The 18762-nt window shown below is 49.9% G+C and overlaps 2 protein-coding genes across 5 annotated transcripts; one reads left to right on the top strand and one right to left on the bottom strand.

The window, feature by feature from the left end:
* Positions 1-4: 4 nt before the first annotated feature.
* Positions 5-8520, bottom strand: LOC105901868 (arginyl aminopeptidase (aminopeptidase B)). 3 transcript variants are annotated; one of them, XM_031567929.2, is made up of 11 exons: positions 7889-8520; positions 7081-7221; positions 4612-4763; positions 4092-4208; positions 3709-3944; positions 2928-3041; positions 2072-2184; positions 1772-1880; positions 1349-1573; positions 808-950; positions 5-465 (listed from the first exon to the last, which is right to left on the bottom strand). In XM_031567929.2, exons 1-11 carry the CDS (start codon positions 8270-8272, stop codon positions 319-321), a joined length of 1881 nt encoding a protein of 626 aa, XP_031423789.1. In that variant the 5' UTR covers positions 8273-8520; the 3' UTR covers positions 5-318. The 3 variants fall into 3 exon arrangements, with proteins under 3 accessions (XP_031423789.1, XP_031423790.1, XP_031423788.1); XM_031567930.2 differs by lacking the exons at positions 7081-7221; positions 7889-8520 and adding exons at positions 5380-5520; positions 5994-6701; XM_031567928.2 differs by lacking the exons at positions 7081-7221; positions 7889-8520 and adding exons at positions 5187-5327; positions 5994-6606.
* Positions 8521-8712: 192 nt separating this feature from the next.
* On the top strand, positions 8713-17177 carry mon1bb (MON1 secretory trafficking family member Bb). Of its 2 annotated transcripts, none has more exons than XM_012829370.3 (6): positions 8713-8888; positions 9797-9996; positions 10287-10937; positions 11772-12564; positions 14751-14898; positions 15255-17177. In XM_012829370.3, the coding sequence occupies exons 2-6, from the start codon at positions 9813-9815 to the stop codon at positions 15477-15479; spliced, it is 2001 nt and encodes a 666-aa protein (XP_012684824.2). In that variant the 5' UTR covers positions 8713-8888; positions 9797-9812; the 3' UTR covers positions 15480-17177. The 2 variants fall into 2 exon arrangements, with proteins under 2 accessions (XP_012684824.2, XP_031423787.1); XM_031567927.2 differs by lacking the exon at positions 8713-8888 and adding an exon at positions 9161-9607.
* Positions 17178-18762: the final 1585 nt, after the last annotated feature.

The raw sequence follows: 18762 nt of genomic DNA, 5'->3' as shown, positions 1-18762 counted from the left end.
TGTATTTGGACAAAATCAAATTTATAAGAATTCCAAAGTTGTTTTTACAAAACATGTATTCCCAGTCATCATCTTTAGAAAAAAGTTTGCATAATCAATATGCAAACTGATAGAGCTACAGTACTTGAATGAGAGCTAGGATATTCCCTTTGACTTAATGAGCCATAATGTCCAAAATGATAATAATGTTTCTGTCCAGTGCAGGCCGTGGAACCCACTGAGCCACACAAGGCTGGTTCTGCAGAGCCGCTCACTCAGGGGTCGGATCAGCGCCGGTCCTGTTCGGGTCCGCTGCTGTGTGGGTCAGACTGAGCAGACTCAGGTGAGGATCTTGGTGACGTAGTTGCGGACGTTGACGTGTAGCTGGTGGGCGGTGCTGGAGAAGATCTCGCTGGCCAGAGCACGTGTCTCCTCAGAGCCGCTCCACAGGGCGCGATACACAGGCAGAGTGTACTTCTGCTTACCCTGAGTGGGGGGCGGGCACACACACACACACACACACACACGCACGCAGCACACACGCAGCACACACACACACACACACGCACACACAGACACAGACGCACGATCGCACGCACACACACACGCACGCACACACACGCAAGCACAAACATGCACATACACACAGAGAAACAAGCATAAACCATACAAAAATAATCTTAATTTATTCCACAAATGAATCATATGAACACAGAACACAGTCTAATCCTAGATGCCTAATTAAAAAAAAAAAAAACTTTGCCTCAGGTATTCAGAGCCCCCGCCCCGCCCCGCCCCGACCCCTTCCCCGCCCTGGCGTGTCCTTACCTGTGAGCTGAGGAAGTTGCGGATGTGCTGGTAGCCGGGCTGGTGCTGGTTCTTGGCGATGATCTGGGCCCAGCGCAGGCGCAGCTCAGAGTTGCTGGACTCCACGATGTGAGAGTACTGCAGCGCCAGCTTCTTCATGTTACCTGTCCAACACCAGAAGTGCGCGTCGCGTCAGAGCTTCCTTATAACTCACACATTACACCCAGTCACGGGTGAAACACTACACACTGCATATTAAATGGTCAGGGAATGAATCAGGGGCTTCATCTTAAAAGTATTTGATATTTTTTGTCATTTTTGTGCAAAGTCAGTCAGACATGAGCAGATCAACCGATGGCCTTGGATGTTTTAAATCTAGTAAATCACAGACCATAGTCTAATCTACATAATGAATCTGTTTCTCCATTGGTCCTGATGTGAGCAGAGTGTCCTGTGTAAGAGTGTCTTGTGTAAGAGTATCCTGTGTAAGACTGTCCTGTTGAAGACCCCCCCAGGCGTGGCTTTAAAGATGTGAGCAGAGTGTCCTAAAGATGGTTCCTACCCTCAGGCAGCGGGGACTTCCCCAAGACCTCCTCCAGGAAGTAGACGGTCTGGTAGGTCTTCCAGGGCTTGATGTCCACCTTGCCGATGGCCGCCATGTCCACACACGGCTGCGCCCACATCTCTGCCAGCTGCTCCGCCGGCTTCATCAGGCTCTGCCCTGCCGACAGGTCGGGCAGGTACAGTGGCCATCCAGGGACAGTCAGCCAGCTCTCAAACTCCAGACCTGTCAGACACACCAGGAGACATCCGACCGCTCAGGGTCAGGGCGAGCAGAGGCAAACAGATCTAATGTGGGACAAGTAGTAAGTTTGCACCCAGCTCACTCTAGGCTCCAGGGGACAGCTTACAACAGCTCCCCCTGGAGGCCAGTCACTGACACTGCATCTTGTGTAAGAGCGGGAGACGTCAGGAAGCGAGTTACCCTTGATCTGGTGGACGCCCTTCTTCTTCAGCTCAGGGAAGTACTCCAGGTAGAACTCCAGCGTATCCTCTGACATCACACTGCAGAACTTAAACTTGTCCACATAGGCCTGAGGGAGAGGTCAAAGGTCACAATAACATCACAAGCTGTAGAATCTGATATGCAGGTTCTACAGATTTTCTTTCTTAACACACCCCTCCTTCCCATTAAAAGTATCAAGTGCGCGCACACACACACACACACACACACACACACACACACACACACACACACACACACACACACTCAGGTGTGCAGTACCCGGAGGAAGGCGTCGAATCGGCTCTGATCTCCCACCAGGTGTGCCAGGTACGAGACGAAGCAGAAGCCCTTCTCATAGGGCGTCTCGTTGTAGGTGTCATCAGGGTCCACCCCTACCAAACACACACAGGACACTGCAGGTGACCTCTGAACTCTGTGCAAACCATCCAGCCCACTGGCCATTCACAATACCAGTAATGTACTCCTTTCACAACCGCATTTATCCAAAGGGAAAAACAATGCAGCAATGTCATATTTCTATGGTATTTCCAACCTTTTGCAGCAATGCCATATGTCTATGGTATTTCTATCCTTATGCATGTTCCTTGTGCTGTAGATTACCACACTGATATGTGCACCAACACGCACCCATCCCACACACACACACATCCTACGCACACACACCCCCCTCACACACACACACATCCCACACACACAACCCACACACACACCCACATCCCACTCCTGCACCACTTAATGTCTACTTACAGTTAGAAGAAGAACTTTTTTACCATTACAGCCCAAATACACTTTACATGTTCATACATGCTACATGCTACATGTCCATCTATGCATGTTCATTTTCCTGGGTCGGATCCAAACTGTGAAATTCAAAGTGATGCCCGCAGGGACTCCCAGTCACACACACACACACACACACACACACACACACATACACATACACACAGACACGCACACACACACTCCCAGTCACACACACACACACTCCCAGTCATAATCTGACATTTAATGTGGAGGATGCCTCCTCTTATCTTAGTTATAACATTTGATCTGGCTTGATGTAATCTGTACTGATTCAGTGTGTGTGTTTGTGTGTGTGTGTGTGTGTGCGCACCTGGCTCGATTTTAACGCGTAGTTTGTTGAGGGGGTGGTCCTCCCCGGTGTTGTCCATGTGCTGCTTCAGGAGGGCGCGGCCTGTGGCTGCCTCCAGACAGGTGTACGCCTCACCTGAGAGAGCATCATGGGAAATTACATCCACGCACAGGAAGCAACCAGAGAGCATCATGGGATATTAAACATAGGGATGCGCAGACAGGTAGCATGGCACTGAGGAAAGGAAATTACATTATCTTGACTTCAAGGATTAATCAAAGATTATCAACCACATCTGCAGACATTTTTTCATAGATTTTCTGATCTGAAGTCTCCATGCACTGTTGACAGTCTCTTTCTACTGACCAATCAATTACTAATGAAACGGTAAGTTATCCTTTAACTTTCTATAGTCTGTGTTCAGTGGACAGATACAAACTTCTCTTTCTTTCGCTTGTGTGATTTAAGACCCTTCATGTCTGACCGCACCACGCACCGTACAGCTCTCTGCACACACGCCTCGGGGCGTACATGGTAAAACCCTCACCGTACAGCTCTCGGCACACACACCTCGGGGCGTACATGGTAAAACCCTCACCGTACAGCTCTCGGCACACACGCCTCGGCGCGTACATGGTAAAACCCTCACCGTACAGCTCTCGGCACACACGCCTCGGCGCGTACATGGTAAAACCCTCACCGTACAGCTCTCTGCACACACGCCTCGGGGCGTACATGGTAAAGCCCTCACCGTACAGCTCTCGGCACACACGCCTCGGCGCGTACATGGTAAAACCCTCACCGTAGAGCTCTCGGCACACACGCCTCTGGGCATACATGGTAAAGCCCTCATTGAGCCAGAAGTCTCCCCAGTTGGCATTGGTCACCAGGTTTCCGAACCAGCTGTGGCAGATCTCGTGCACAATGACGTCAGCGAGCGAGCGGTCGCCGGCGAGCAGGCAGGGGGTGACGAAGGTCAGGCACGGGTTCTCCATGCCCCCGAACGGGAATGAGGGCGGCATGAACAGCACGTCATACCTGCACAGGCGCACAACACAGGGATCAAATGGACCAATCACAACTAACCATCCCCATACATGTGAACCAATGAAAACTCACCTTCCCCATACATGTGAACCAATGAAAACTCAACTTCCCCATACATGTGAACCAATGAGAACTCACCTTCCCCATACGTATGGCCCAAACAGCTTCTCCCCGACAGACAGGAACTCTTCGATCACCCCGTCAAATTCAGTCTTGGCTGCCTCCAGTAGACTCGGCTCTGTCCACACGCGAGTTCTAGACACACATCAGGAACAACACCCTCAGGAACAACACCCTCAGAAAAAAAAACCTCACTACATCTTATTAAGTTGTTATAATAATATAGCGCTACTTCAATAATAATAATAATAATAATGACTTTACAGCCACTTTACAAACTTTGGTAGTAAATAGTGACACTGTGTGTGTGTGTGTGTGTGTGTGTGTGTGTGTGTGTGTGTGTGTGTGTGTGTGTGTGTGTGTGTGAGTAAGTGAGTGAGTGAGTGAGTGAGAGAGGAGATTTTTGGATTGCAGCATCAGAGAGAGAGGAGCCAGGCTCAAGCTGGATATCCAGTGGTATGCAGGAGCTGGTGTGTGTGTGTGTGTGTGTGTGTGTGTGTGTGTGTGTGTGTGTGTATGTGTGTGTGTGTGTCCTCACCTGGGCCCAACCTCGGCCGACACCAGCTCCCCCACGGCCAGGGCCACCAGGTAGGACGGGATGGGCTTCTCCATGCGGAACAGGAAGCTGTTGTCCTCCTTCCTGTGCTCCCGCTCATTGGCACTCATGACCGCCGTGAAGCCCGCAGGCACCTGGCAGGAGAGAGGGCAAAGTTCAGCCCAACCCAACGCTATAATCAGCTCCTGCCTGGGCCGGTCCAAAGAGCACTTAAAGCACTCTGAACTTAAAGATATATACATATTTACATACAAACATATACATATATATATAAGTATGTATGTACAGTATGTATAATAATACATATATTTCTAATGAGGACCACACTACTGTCATATACTACTGACAGGGAGTCATGCAAGTCACAAGCAGGGGGATCGTGTCCTGCAAAATAAAAACAAATAAATGATCACTTATCAGTAATAAGAGCTGACTGACTGACACCAGTAGTAAGACCTGAATGACTGATACCAGTAATAAGCGCAGTATGACTGACACCAGTAACTGAGATATCTGATTCCCTGGTGATCGGCTGCATGGCCAGCACCAGGACCCACCTTCACCGAGGCCGAGTAGGTGCTCTTCACCGCCGGAGTGTCGAAACAGGGGAAGAAGGACCGGTTGAGCACGGCCTGGCCCTGAGTAAAGACATACGGCTTGACCTTCCCCGCGGTCTGCCCGGGACTCAGCCAGCACACCTGTACACGCAAAACGGGAAGACAGCAGGGGGGTGAGACGGGCACACGTTACCTGCACAGTGGCCGAGTAAGGACTCTTTGTCATGGGCGTGTGGAAGCCGGGGAACAGACTTCTGTTCAGGACCGGGAAGCCACTGATGTAGAAGAAGGGCAGTCTCCTCTCGCTAGTCTGGGCAGGCACCAGCCACGACATCTACAGATATGCCCGCAATTTAGCGCCAAGGTAAGTTGGAATACCGACTACTTAACTTATGCCGTAACATGTTCGTGTGCGTGAAATCAAATCGAAAGTGTCGTGGGTAGCATTATGGTGGATGCATGTGTGGATGTGTGATGTTTTAAATTCGACAACAAAGAGGAGCGGCTGCCTTATGGTTTGCAAGTATTGAAGAATAAGTAAGTAGTAGTGATTGTGTTACGGGGACTGTGTGATGAAGAACAAAGGTTAAACGAAAAAATTCTAACACATGTTCTGGAAAAACTGATAGGGTTTTTTTTTTGCTGAGAGGGCAGTATCTCCTGTCTGCAGTGTCTAGCTAGCTCGGCAGCTAAATCACGTACAATTGACTGATGATGAGCAGCATATAACTTAATGTTCAGACTGTTTACAAGCCAACTGCTCTAAATTATGAAACTTCAATGAGGAAAACCAGACGGTGTCCTTACCCCGGGTCCGTCAGTGGCGGCATACTTGATAGCCAGCTGAAATCTTTCGTCGGTTTTCCACGGCGAAGGGAATTTAACTACCAGAGTGGTTCCGTATTTTGTGAAGTCCCTGGTAAGAAATTCAGCTTTTTCCCATTCGGGTTCACCACATCCCCGGGAGAAGGAAACCTCTTGGAAGGTCAGAGAAGGATGGATGTCCAGAAGCACCTCGCTTTGTTGATCCCGAATGCACCTCAACCGAAGAGTCTCGGTGCCTGATATACTTTTCTTGTCAAAATCCACGGTGAGGTCAAGATCAAAATGTTCGATTTTGAATTGACGGAAACTGGAAGAAGTAGCCACATCTTCAGCTTTATCAGAATGCAAAGCGCTTATTTTCTCCATTTCTTCTGCACAGTTCGACTACAGTTCAACTACACCGACGGTACAGGGAAACTGACAAGGCGTTATCACAGCAGGGAGTTGAACTGATAGACTGTACGTTCAAGATAGTCCATATTGCAAGAATCTTGCGCAGACAAAACCTGAGCTGATAAACCAAAACTCTGTTTATCTATTTCTTTAACCTGTGGTTTGTTTTTCTGGTGTGACAGTGAGGTCAACGTACTGGTAGGGCTTTTACTTTGTTTGATCCATTCAGAAGGGCCTATTTATTGTATTTAATTTATGAGTAGGCTTAATGCACCTGCGTTTGTCTGCCGTTAGCTTACGTTAGTTCATTTACCGAAAACTCATAGGACGATTTGAACACACCCCTGCTGGACTGAAAAATGGAGGCGGGATATATACATTCTCTGCATATAAGTATGTATGTACAGTATGTATAATAATACATATATTTCTAATGAGGACCACACTACTGTCATATACTACTGACAGGGAGTCATGCAAGTCACAAGCAGGGGGATCGTGTCCTGCAAAATAAAAACAAATAAATGATCACTTATCAGTAATAAGAGCTGACTGACTGACACCAGTAGTAAGACCTGAATGACTGATACCAGTAATAAGCGCAGTATGACTGACACCAGTAACTGAGATATCTGATTCCCTGGTGATCGGCTGCATGGCCAGCACCAGGACCCACCTTCACCGAGGCCGAGTAGGTGCTCTTCACCGCCGGAGTGTCGAAACAGGGGAAGAAGGACCGGTTGAGCACGGCCTGGCCCTGAGTAAAGACATACGGCTTGACCTTCCCCGCGGTCTGCCCGGGACTCAGCCAGCACACCTGTACACGCAAAACGGGAAGACAGCAGGGGGGTGAGACGGGCACACGTTACCTGCACAGTGGCCGAGTAAGGACTCTTTGTCATGGGCGTGTGGAAGCCGGGGAACAGACTTCTGTTCAGGACCGGGAAGCCACTGATGTAGAAGAAGGGCAGTCTCCTCTCGCTAGTCTGGGCAGGCACCAGCCACGACATCTACAGATATGCCCGCAATTTAGCGCCAAGGTAAGTTGGAATACCGACTACTTAACTTATGCCGTAACATGTTCGTGTGCGTGAAATCAAATCGAAAGTGTCGTGGGTAGCATTATGGTGGATGCATGTGTGGATGTGTGATGTTTTAAATTCGACAACAAAGAGGAGCGGCTGCCTTATGGTTTGCAAGTATTGAAGAATAAGTAAGTAGTAGTGATTGTGTTACGGGGACTGTGTGATGAAGAACAAAGGTTAAACGAAAAAATTCTAACACATGTTCTGGAAAAACTGATAGGGTTTTTTTTTTTGCTGAGAGGGCAGTATCTCCTGTCTGCAGTGTCTAGCTAGCTCGGCAGCTAAATCACGTACAATTGACTGATGATGAGCAGCATATAACTTAATGTTCAGACTGTTTACAAGCCAACTGCTCTAAATTATGAAACTTCAATGAGGAAAACCAGACGGTGTCCTTACCCCGGGTCCGTCAGTGGCGGCATACTTGATAGCCAGCTGAAATCTTTCGTCGGTTTTCCACGGCGAAGGGAATTTAACTACCAGAGTGGTTCCGTATTTTGTGAAGTCCCTGGTAAGAAATTCAGCTTTTTCCCATTCGGGTTCACCACATCCCCGGGAGAAGGAAACCTCTTGGAAGGTCAGAGAAGGATGGATGTCCAGAAGCACCTCGCTTTGTTGATCCCGAATGCACCTCAACCGAAGAGTCTCGGTGCCTGATATACTTTTCTTGTCAAAATCCACGGTGAGGTCAAGATCAAAATGTTCGATTTTGAATTGACGGAAACTGGAAGAAGTAGCCACATCTTCAGCTTTATCAGAATGCAAAGCGCTTATTTTCTCCATTTCTTCTGCACAGTTCGACTACAGTTCAACTACACCGACGGTACAGGGAAACTGACAAGGCGTTATCACAGCAGGGAGTTGAACTGATAGACTGTACGTTCAAGATAGTCCATATTGCAAGAATCTTGCGCAGACAAAACCTGAGCTGATAAACCAAAACTCTGTTTATCTATTTCTTTAACCTGTGGTTTGTTTTTCTGGTGTGACAGTGAGGTCAACGTACTGGTAGGGCTTTTACTTTGTTTGATCCATTCAGAAGGGCCTATTTATTGTATTTAATTTATGAGTAGGCTTAATGCACCTGCGTTTGTCTGCCGTTAGCTTACGTTAGTTCATTTACCGAAAACTCATAGGACGATTTGAACACACCCCTGCTGGACTGAAAAATGGAGGCGGGATATATACATTCTCTGCTCTCTCATAGGTTTATTGCACACATTAACACTGTTACGATTGGATAAGCAAATCTGTCACTAGTGGGATTCCGGATGTTACAGTCCGGGTGCTAAATTTGTTTTCCTCCTCTTCAGTCAGTGGCTAGCGAGAACCGGTGGATAAAGTGAATAGTCATGATTCTCGGACTGTAATTTCAATGGGGCCTTCTTAAAACAATATTGTAAGTACAACGGGTGTAAATGTTTTTTTTTACCTAGATATGTCCCTCATGGCTTACTTCAATGCGGGCTTACTCAGTGGCTACGTGTTAACCTAGCAAGCTAATTAAAGCCACACAAATTATGCTAGCTAGCGAGCTATCTGACGCTATGTTGCTATCTTCAGAGATCTAGCATTCGAATGAATCACTGAGAAGAAATCCTAGGAAGTAATTCTCGACAGCTAGTCGCTTCACAAAAGTCTTGTGTTGTATGATTGGTTTTCAAAGGCCTTTGTAAAGATAGCTGTCATTGACGTAGTGCAGCTTAGCTCTGCCTCAAATCCTGCCGAAACTAGAGATGGCTTCTCCAGTCTCAGGCAGGGGATTGAGTTATTAACAGCCAGATCCGTTTGTTCTGGTATGCATGTATGTATGTATGTTCTAGATTGTCGTCTAGCAGGTTTTAATTATTTTTAGAAGTTCTGTTTCCTCTGGATGTTATGTTTCCTTATACGCATACGGAGATCTGAGATGTATGCCCTGTGACTTAAGATGATGTTGCAAAGGGAGCTTGATAGCGAGCAGCAGAGACGCTTGTGTAGACTACCTTACATGGTGTAGCGTTACATCTGAGGGCTTGTCAGATTTCACGATAAACTGACCTGATACTGTCAACAAGGCACGAGTTCCTGTTAAGCTACTCCGTGCCAATCGCAGGAAGGCCCCATTCAGTCAGAGAGGTATTTAATAGATCTTGACCGTTTGGTAACCTGTTATTGTGTGGCGGTTAACAAAGACGCGTTCTTGGCACGCATGTGGTCTCTTGCCACACTCGCTAAACACACCTTCTGTAGCGCACTTTAGAGGAGCACGAACCACTACCACAAAGGCCTAAAGTAAAGCTTCAAATCTCGTGCTCTTTTCCCTAGAGCCTGGAATGTTGAGATGGAGCAGGACAATCCAGGGAGCGCGAACTCCGAGGACGTGCGGACCAACGAGGCTTCCCCTGTGACCTGCCCAGCAGACACCGACCCTCTCCCTGTGACCTGCCCAGCAGACACCGACCCTCCCCCTGTGACCTGCCCAGCAGACACCGACCCCCTCCCCTCTGGACCTCAGTCTAGCAGCGGTGAGCTTGTGTACAGGGCTCTCTCGTCATAAGAAGGCTTACTGTAAGCATCAGTTGTCCACTCAGCTTTGACATGAGGCATCATGGTTGGTGGACCAGATAGTCACCCTGTGAAGAAAAGCGTTTTCTGTTTGTTTACACTCCAGGGGCTCTGGTTTTTAATGAAGGAAAGGGCTTGTGTAGACACCCACACTTTACATACAGTCATTATAGTCACTTAACACCCAGTCATCACACTCTTGGGCAGTCCTGCTTTGGACACTATACTGACAGTATTTTCTGCTCTGCAGGTTGCGAAGAACAGGGCGACGTTCCCTTGTTAGAAAACCACATCCAGTCAGAGGAGACTCAGTCACGCCCAGAGGATGAGCTGGAGGCTGGTTGCCCTGATGTTTCCACAGTAACAGACTGCTCAACCCAGAGGGAGGATGAGATCCTGGAGCAGGACTCTGCTCCTGATGACGTGAGCGGGGAGACTGGTCAGTCAGCTCCTGATGTCGTGAGCGGGGAGACTGGTCAGCCAGCCAACCCTGACGGCGAGGGCCACACACACCCTGACGGCGAGGGCCACACACACTTGCTCCCTGAGAGGAACTCTGACTCGGCGTCCGCTGAGGACGGCCGCGATGACTCGGAGGAGTTTGTGGCGGCCATGTTGGCGCGCAGCAAGTTGGAGGAGCAGGGGTTGGGCACCAAGGGCAGCTCGCCTCCCCTGGCCGAGACGGGGGGGCCCCCGCCGCCGGGGGCGCACCGGGACGAGGACGTGACGGGGGACGCGTGGCGCGCGCACAGGAAGCACGTGTTTGTCCTGAGCGAGGCCGGCAAACCCATATACTCCCGCTACGGCAGCGAGGAGGCGCTGTCCTCCACCATGGGCGTCATGATGGCCCTCGTCTCCTTCGTCCAGAGCGGAGACAACAACATCCGCTCCGTCTACTCAGGTAGAGCCAAGGGTCTGTTTACTAGCAGCACACACACCATGTCAAAGAGCCATGGGTCTGTTCACTAGCAGCACACACACCATGTCAAAGAGCCAAGGGTCTGTTCACTAGCAGCACACACCATGTCAAGGGTCTGTTCACTAGCAGCACACACCATGTCAAAGAGCTAAGAGTCTGTTTGTTCACTAGCAGCACACACCAAAGTTCAAAAGTTTAAAGTTCAAAGTACTTTATTTGTCATTGTCACAAAAACAACGAGACAGTAGAGGCAGCAACAGACAGCTAAAAACTTAAGTTGCTGTGGACATTAACTGCCACAGCTAAATAATAATAAATAACAATTAATAAATAAATATCCCTGAGTAAATTAAAAAAGAAATATATATACAATACACCATGTCAAAGAGTCAAGGGTCAGTTCACTAGCAGCACACACCATGCCTCATTTGGCGCATGTTGCTTTACAACACGTCTGTAAACACAACTTTTCTGATTTAATGTCAGGCGTATATCCGTGTGCTTTTGGAATGGGAGCAGATGTCTTGTATCTTTAAAGTCCAGCATCATGGTTGGTTTTGGCTGAAGCAGGAGACATCTCTGATCACTTAGGATTGGGTGATGCTGTGGTTGGGCTGCTGTAGGCTAGCAGAGTTGCTCAAGACTCCTCAACCCTAACTAAGCCTCCCCCCACCCCCAGACCAGCACACAGTGGTGTGCATGACCGCTCTCTCTCTCTCTCCCCAGACCAGCACACAGTGGTGTTCATGACCGCTCTCTCTCTCTCCCCAGACCAGCACACAGTGGTGTTCATGACCGCTCTCTCTCTCTCCCCAGACCAGCACACAGTGGTGTTCATGACGCAGGGTCCGCTGGTCCTGGTGTCGGTGTCCAGCAGCGGGCAGTCGGAGCAGCAGCTGCGCGTGGAGCTCCGCTACGTCCACAACCAGATCGTGAGCATGCTGACGGAGGCCAGCATCGCCCGCATCTTCCAGACCAAGAAGAACTACGATCTGCGGCGGCTGCTGGCCGGCTCGGAGAAGATCCTGGACGGGCTGCTGGACCTGCTGGACAGCGACCCCAGCTTCCTGCTGTCGGCCGTGCACTGCGTGCCGCTGGCCTCGTCGCTGCGCGACTCCCTGAGCCAGATCCTGCAGAAGGCCATCACGCCCAACCTGGTGTTCTCCATCCTCATCGCGCGGCAGCAGCTCATCACCATCGTGCAGGAGAAGACGGTGATCGAGGACGCGCGCCTGGAGCCCTCCGACCTCCACCTGCTCTTCAACCTCATCGGCGCCTCCTCCGCCTTCCAGGCCGGGGAGATCTGGACGCCCATCTGTCTGCCCTGCTTCAACCCCGACTGCTACTTCTACGCCTACATCTCGTACCTGGACCCGCCGGAGTGCACCGTCTGCCTGCTGCTGCTCTCCACGGACAAGGAGGCCTTCTACGCCGTGGCCGAGTGCAAGCGCAAGATCGAGGAGGCGATGATGGCCCAGAATGCACTGGCAGCCATCGCCAAGGCGCACTCGTACAGCGTGAGCCAGGTGGGCGTGTCTGACCTCAGGCACTTCATGTACAAGCCCTTCGACGTGCCCGACAACCACCGCCAGCTCACTCAGTTCACAAGGTGTGTGTGTGTGTGTGTGTGTGTGTGTGTGTGTGTGTGTGTGTGTGTGTGTGTGTGTGTGTGTGTGTGTGTGTGTGTGTGTGTGTGTGTGTGTGTGTCTGTGTGTAGTGCACGTGATGTGTGCTTTAGATCAAAGACAAGCAAAATAGCTGCTGTCTGGGAATGCCTTTTTGTGTGTGTGTGTGTGTGTGTGTGTGTGTGTGTGTGTGTGTGTGTGTGTGTGTGTGTGTGTGTGTGTGTGTGTGTGTGTGTGTGTGTGTGTGTTAGGGATGCAATGGCACACGGTATGATGTGGAATAGTGCGGTACTTCCCCTGCGGTTCATTATGCACATGTCAACCGCAGTATTATGAAATGTCATTCTCCTATGAGTTCCAAAACGTGCTTATTGCGCTGCAGACTGCAAACAAGTCCACAGAAGATCTCCGCCTGTGTGTGTGTGTGTCCACAGAAGTTCTCCCACTTCTCCTCAGGCCTGTCAGGCTCTGTATGCGGCGCTAAAAACAAATATTCGCTCAGCTCAACTTCAATGTGTCAGTATGCTAGAACACTAGTTAGACCGAGAGAAGCACATTTCCAGAGGCGCCGCCACCGTCTTTCAAGTCTGCTGTGTGGGACTATTATTAGACTCGGCGTTCAATACGATTAGGAGGCGAAGAAACCTGCAGACAAATCCAGTAGAGTCTGCACGCATTGCTCTGTCACTGTCACGTGTGTGTGTGTGTGTGTGTGTGTGTGCGCGCGCGCCTAGTCAGTCGTGTGTGCGTTGCTCTGTCACTGTTGGGTACTCAAGCAGAAACACTTCTGACATGATCATGTCTCGCTGTTGCCTTCCAACAAACATTTGCGACAAATAAATAAATAAATTAGAATTGCACTCGAGAGCGCAGACCCCGTTAAGGCCAAATGCCTCATCTTGCAACGTTGCAAAAGTGAAACTAAATTCGTGGGGCCGCCCTGTGAGTTGGACTTCCTTGTTACACTTTTCCACCAAGTTTCATGGAAATCCGGTTGGTAGTTTTTGCGTGATCCTGTTTACAGACCAACAAAATGGAGGCAGTGGGACTCTGCAGCCCTGTGTGTGTGTGTGTGTGTGTGTGTGTGTGTGTGTGTGTGTGTGTGTGTGTGTGTGTGTGTGTTCTCCACACTGCTGTGTGTGTGTGTTTCTAAGAGCCTGAGATTTGCAGCTGAGTGCGTCGCTTACTGACTCGGGATTTGGTCACCTGGTAAAAAAAATGAGCCGCGTTAGAATGTCCCCTCCGGCACGCATGTCATCAGCAAAGAAAAATTGAGAACGAATTGGCACAGACCATGTCTAGTTTAGAGTGTGTGTGTGTGTGTGTGTCTAGCCCCACTGATAGTGTGACCTCCAGAGCTACTGAATGTTACCTCACTTTTGTAGAGACAGAAACCAGCCCACTGGACCCTTGCATCCCTAGTTTGTGTGTGTGTGTTCGTACTTGTGTGTGTGCGTGTGCGTTAAAGCAAGTTGGTGTGTGATGCTCAAGAACGATGTGGTTAAAGAGCGTAAAGTAGTTAAATGTACAAGATGTTTTTTCTGGCGATCATGTGATGTCGCGGCCATCGTCATGCTGATGCATGTGATGGGTCGTCACCCATGGCAACCATGTCACATGCTCGCTGTGACTGATCGATTCTCACCCGCTCGTGTGCAAATGTTAGTGTAAAAGAGCAGCGAGCCTCGTGTGTGTGTGTGTGTGTGTGTGTGTGTGTGTGTGTGTGTGTGTGTGTGTGTGTGTGTGTGTGTGTGTGTGTGTGTGTGTGTGTGTGTGTGTGTGTGTGTGTGTGAGAGTGTGAGTGTGAGTGTGAGTGAGTGTGAAAGTAAAAGAGGAGTGAGTCTGCACTGTACCGTGCTCCCCTGGAGAGCAGGGGAAATTGGAAACCCATGATGATTCCAATAGAGAATGGGCCCAGCTAATGGAATTATTTAGTAAAGTTTTTCCATTTTCATGAGCGGCATTCGGCTCCCTATTTGGCTTGGCCTTCGACCAGCGTGAGGATGAGAAGTGGTCGCCACGGTAGCGCTTGGGGAGGCGATACACTCCATGCTTTCCTACCCCCCCCCCCCCCCACCTTCACCCCATCAGAAACGTGTGATACGGCCCCAGCTACATTAATTACGTATAGACCAATGGCCTAAATAACTGTGTGTGTGTGTGTGTGTAGCCCAGAGATGGAGTCTCCGTACAGCAGCGAGGAGGAGCGCACGCGTCTGCTGGATCTGTACCGCGACCTGCACAGCCGAATCCACAGCTCCTCACGGCCCCTCAAACTCATCTACCACGTAGCAGAGAGAGAGACACTACTGGCCTGGGTGGGTACACACACACACACACACACACACACACACACACTCGGAGCACATCACGGCCCATCAAACTCATCTACCACTTTGCAGAGAGGGAGACACTGGCCTGGGTGGGTACACACACACACACACACACACACACCCACCACTCCACCTCTCCCTCAAACACATCCACCACAACTAACCTGAACCACTGTGCAGACCTCTGTGTAAGCCTATGTGTGTGTGCGTGCGTGCTTGCGTGTGCGCTTGTTAATGTGTAACTTTTCTGTATGTGTGTGTGTGTGTATCTGTGTTAATGTGTAACTTTTCTCTCTGTGTGTGTGTGTGTGTGTGTGTGTGTGTGTGTGTGTGTGTCTCAGGTGACGAGTAAGTTTGAGCTGTACACCTGCTTCAGCCCTCTGGTGACGAAGGCGTCGGCCATCAACGCCATCACCAAGCTGCTGCGCTGGATCAAGAAGGAAGAGGAGCGGCTCTTCATCCGCTACCCGCCCAAGTACTCCACCACGCCCAACCCCAGCCGCAGCTCCCGCAAGGCCGCCGAGCAGCACGACTCCACCGACAACGGCTTCCTCTCGCTGCTCTAGCGCCCCCCCAGTGGCAGCACTCGCACGCCTCACCCAGGCCGACCCAGCCGGAGCCGGACTGAACCGGGTCACCTGCAGGTGGCTGAGAATCATCATGTCTTCCTCTGTGGTCGGACCACCGGGTCTCACTCACGCCTGGGTCAGGACTCTCAGGAGTTTGTCAGGGACGTCTAGCTATCTCTCCTCTTCTCTCTCTCTCTCTCTCTCTCTCTCTCTGTCTCTCTCTCTCTCTCTGTCTGTCTGTCTCTTTTCATCTTTGTCTCTCTCACTTTACGTCTCAGTTCGTGGGTGCTGGAGTTTTTCCAGCATATTCTCATTTCAAATCGTTTTAGATTGAGAGAAGGAACATTTTTATAACTCTTGAGAGTGCTGTCTGGAGCAGAGAGAGAAGCTTCTGCGTTTTTAAAGCTGATTTTATTCCTCCTGTGCGCAGGAGCTGTGTGTGTGTGTGTGTGTGTGTGTGTAAGTAAGATAATGGAGCAGTCGGGTTCCGGTTTGTAAAATACGATGATTTTGGGGATTATTCAGCGTTAGGTCTGATGATTCTGCCAAAACCCCCTCCCTCCTTTGGAAGTTCCTGTTGGAGTGGTGAGGGTGGGGTGGCGGCTGTTGGCAACATTAGAACATTTAGTGGCACTGCCTGGAGTCAACGACTACCTTAACCATGGACTTAGTGACCTCAGAGGACAGCTGTGATTCATCTTATTGACTTGCTCTGGATAGACTACACACATAATGATCTCTGGATAGAACACACACACACACACACACACACTCACACACTATGATCTGCATGTTATGTCTTAGTGCATCTGTCTGCCACCAGCACTAAGCTGGTAGAGATCTATTCATCACGTGTGAGTGTGTGTGTGTGTGAGATGGATGGACAGACGTGTGTGTGTGTGTGTGTGTGAGCGTGTATGAGCGAGAGAGAGCCTCCTGCTCGAGGAACGGGCTCCAAACCTCAGGTTGCTCTGATGTTTTCCTACCCAAGCCTGTGACAATGCGCATAAACGACAGAAAACAGAGTCCGATAGATAAGGTTGATCTCCCATCCCATCTCCAGTAGATAAGGTGGATCTCTCATCTCCAGTAGATAAGGTGGATCTCTCATCTCACATAGATAAGGTGGATCTCTCCTCTCATCTCCAGTATATAAGGTGGATCTCTCCTCTCATCTCCAGTATATAAGGTGGATCTCTTATCTCCTCCCTAATCAATGCATATCACCTGGTGGGTTTGGGTTCACTTTCTGCATCAACCACTTCCTGACTACGGCTAAGAGAAGCCTCCTCACCACAGCCTGAGGGGGAGGGACTCCTGGTCCCAAGGCAGCACCACTGGTAAAGGGACTCTACTCTTTGGTGTGTGTGTGTGTGTGTGTGTGTGTGTGTGTGTGCGCGTGTGTGAGAGAGATGGACAGACAGACAGACAGACCGAGGATGAGATGGTTTCTGCACAGATGTTGGCCAGTCACCTGAAGGGGTCTGATGCTCCTACTGACCGACAGCCCTTCTGAGTGCAGAGGGAGGGGGGGGGTATCTGCTCCTACTGATCTCATCCAGCACTCACTTTCTTATGAGGTTTGTCTGATACACAAGGAACTCTGTCTGTCTTTTCTAATGTAGAGGTTCTAATGTATGGATGTCTAATGTACGGATGTGTGCTACTGTAATAAACTCTTCCAGGATGCCCAGAGTACTTCCTCATTCCTGACTGAGCATGCTCCATCTGGAACCACACAAACAAACAAACAAATAAATAAATAAATAAAACTAGCCAATCAGTAGTAAGATGGGGAGAAAGTCTACGGTGGCCGTTTCACTGTTAAAAGTTCTCATGAAGTTAAGACCTTATGTCAGGAGGCGGTGACTGGGGGTGTGCTCCTCTAAATCCACCTATACACATCCACACAAGATGGTGGAAAGGGATCCAAAACTCACTGTTCTTGTCCTGATTTCTCACGCCATCCCTGTGTGTGTGTGTGCGTGCGTGCGTGTAGTTTTCCACAGTGTACTGTAAGTCTGCCAATGGCCAGTTAAAAGGTGTTGATGTTAAGGGGGTTGAGCTTGTGTTCTCTGGACACACACTGATTCAGCACACACACTTTACTTGGACACACACTGAAACAGCACACACACACACACTTTACCTGGACACACACTGAAACAGCACACACACTTCAGTTGAAAGTGAGCCCCACACAGCTGCTTTATTTCCCATGTGATAAATACTGCTCCAGAGGTCTCGTGTTCGTTTGTTTGTTTGTCTTCCTCAAGCCACAGAAGCCGAGTCCTGAGCTCTGTGTGGCCTCTGTCTCTGTAGGGGACAGTCACTAGAGGTGTGTCTGTAGGGGACAGTCACTGTGTCTCTGTAGGGGACAGTCACTGTGTCTCTGTAGGGGACAGCCTGTGTGTCTGTAGGGGACAGTCACTGTGTCTCTGTAGGGGACAGTCTCACTAAGGGCGGTCTCTGTAGGGGACAGTCACTGTGTCTCTGTAGGGGACAGTCACTGTGTCTCTGTAGGGGACAGCCTGTGTGTCTGTAGGGGACAGTCACTGTCTCTGTAGGGGACAGCCTCTGTGTGTCTGTAGGGGACAGCCTCTGTAGGGGACAGTCACTGTGTCTCTGTAGGGGACAGCCTGTGTCTCTGTAAGGGACAGTCACTGTGTCTCTGTAGGGGACAGCCTGTGTCTCTGTAAGGGACAGTCACTGTGTCTCTGTAGGGGACAGTCTCACTAAGGGCGGTCTCTGTAGGGGACGGCCTCTGTAGGGGACAGTCTCTGTGTTTCTGTAGGGGACATAACTGTGTCTTTGTAGGGGATAGCCTCTGTGTGTCTGTAGGGGACAGTCTCACTAAGGGCAGTCTTTGTAGGGGGCAGTCTCTGTAGGGGACAGTCACTGTGTCTCTGTAAGGGACAGTCACTGTGTCTCTGTAGGGGACAGCCTGTGTGTCTGTAGGGGACAGTCACTGTGTCTCTGTAGGGGACAGCCTGTGTGTCTGTAGGGGACAGTCACTGTGTGTCTGTAGGGGACAGTCTCACTAAGGGCGGTCTCTGTAGGGGACAGCCTCTGTGTCTCTGTAGGGGACAGTCTCTGTGTTTCTGTAGGGGACAGTCACTGTGTCTCTGTAGGGGACAGTCACTGTGTCTCTGTAGGGGACAGTCACTGTGTCTGTAGGGGACAGTCTCACTAAGGGCAGTCTCTGTAGGGGACAGTCTTACTAAGGGCAGTCTCTGTAGGGGACACTTACTGTCTCTGTAGGGGACAGCCTCACTAAGGG

This window comes from Clupea harengus, chromosome 5 (genome assembly GCF_900700415.2).
Source record: "Clupea harengus chromosome 5, Ch_v2.0.2, whole genome shotgun sequence".
Lineage (NCBI taxonomy): Eukaryota > Metazoa > Chordata > Actinopteri > Clupeiformes > Clupeidae > Clupea > Clupea harengus.
Note: the sequence above shows the minus strand (reverse complement) of the source record. Positions and strands in the feature narration are given on the sequence as shown.

What these genes read in the sequence shown, in the direction of transcription:
- mon1bb (XM_012829370.3), top strand. Translation starts at nt 9,813, where the DNA reads ATGGAGCAGGACAATCCAGGGAGCGCGAACTCCGAGGACGTGCGGACC. An exon ending in CATCCGCTCCGTCTACTCAG is followed by an intron (nt 10,938 to 11,771) that starts GTAGAGCCAAGG and finishes CTCTCTCCCCAG; the next exon opens with ACCAGCACACAGTGGTGTTC. An exon ending in CAGCTCACTCAGTTCACAAG is followed by an intron (nt 12,565 to 14,750) that starts GTGTGTGTGTGT and finishes GTGTGTGTGTAG; the next exon opens with CCCAGAGATGGAGTCTCCGT.
- LOC105901868 (XM_031567929.2), bottom strand. Translation starts at nt 8,272, where the DNA reads ATGGAGAAAATAAGCGCTTTGCATTCTGATAAAGCTGAAGATGTGGCT. An exon ending in CCGCCACTGACGGACCCGGG is followed by an intron (nt 7,222 to 7,888) that starts GTAAGGACACCG and finishes TTGCGTGTACAG; the next exon opens with GTGTGCTGGCTGAGTCCCGG. An exon ending in TGTGTGCCGAGAGCTCTACG is followed by an intron (nt 3,042 to 3,708) that starts GTGAGGGTTTTA and finishes ATGCTCTCTCAG; the next exon opens with GTGAGGCGTACACCTGTCTG.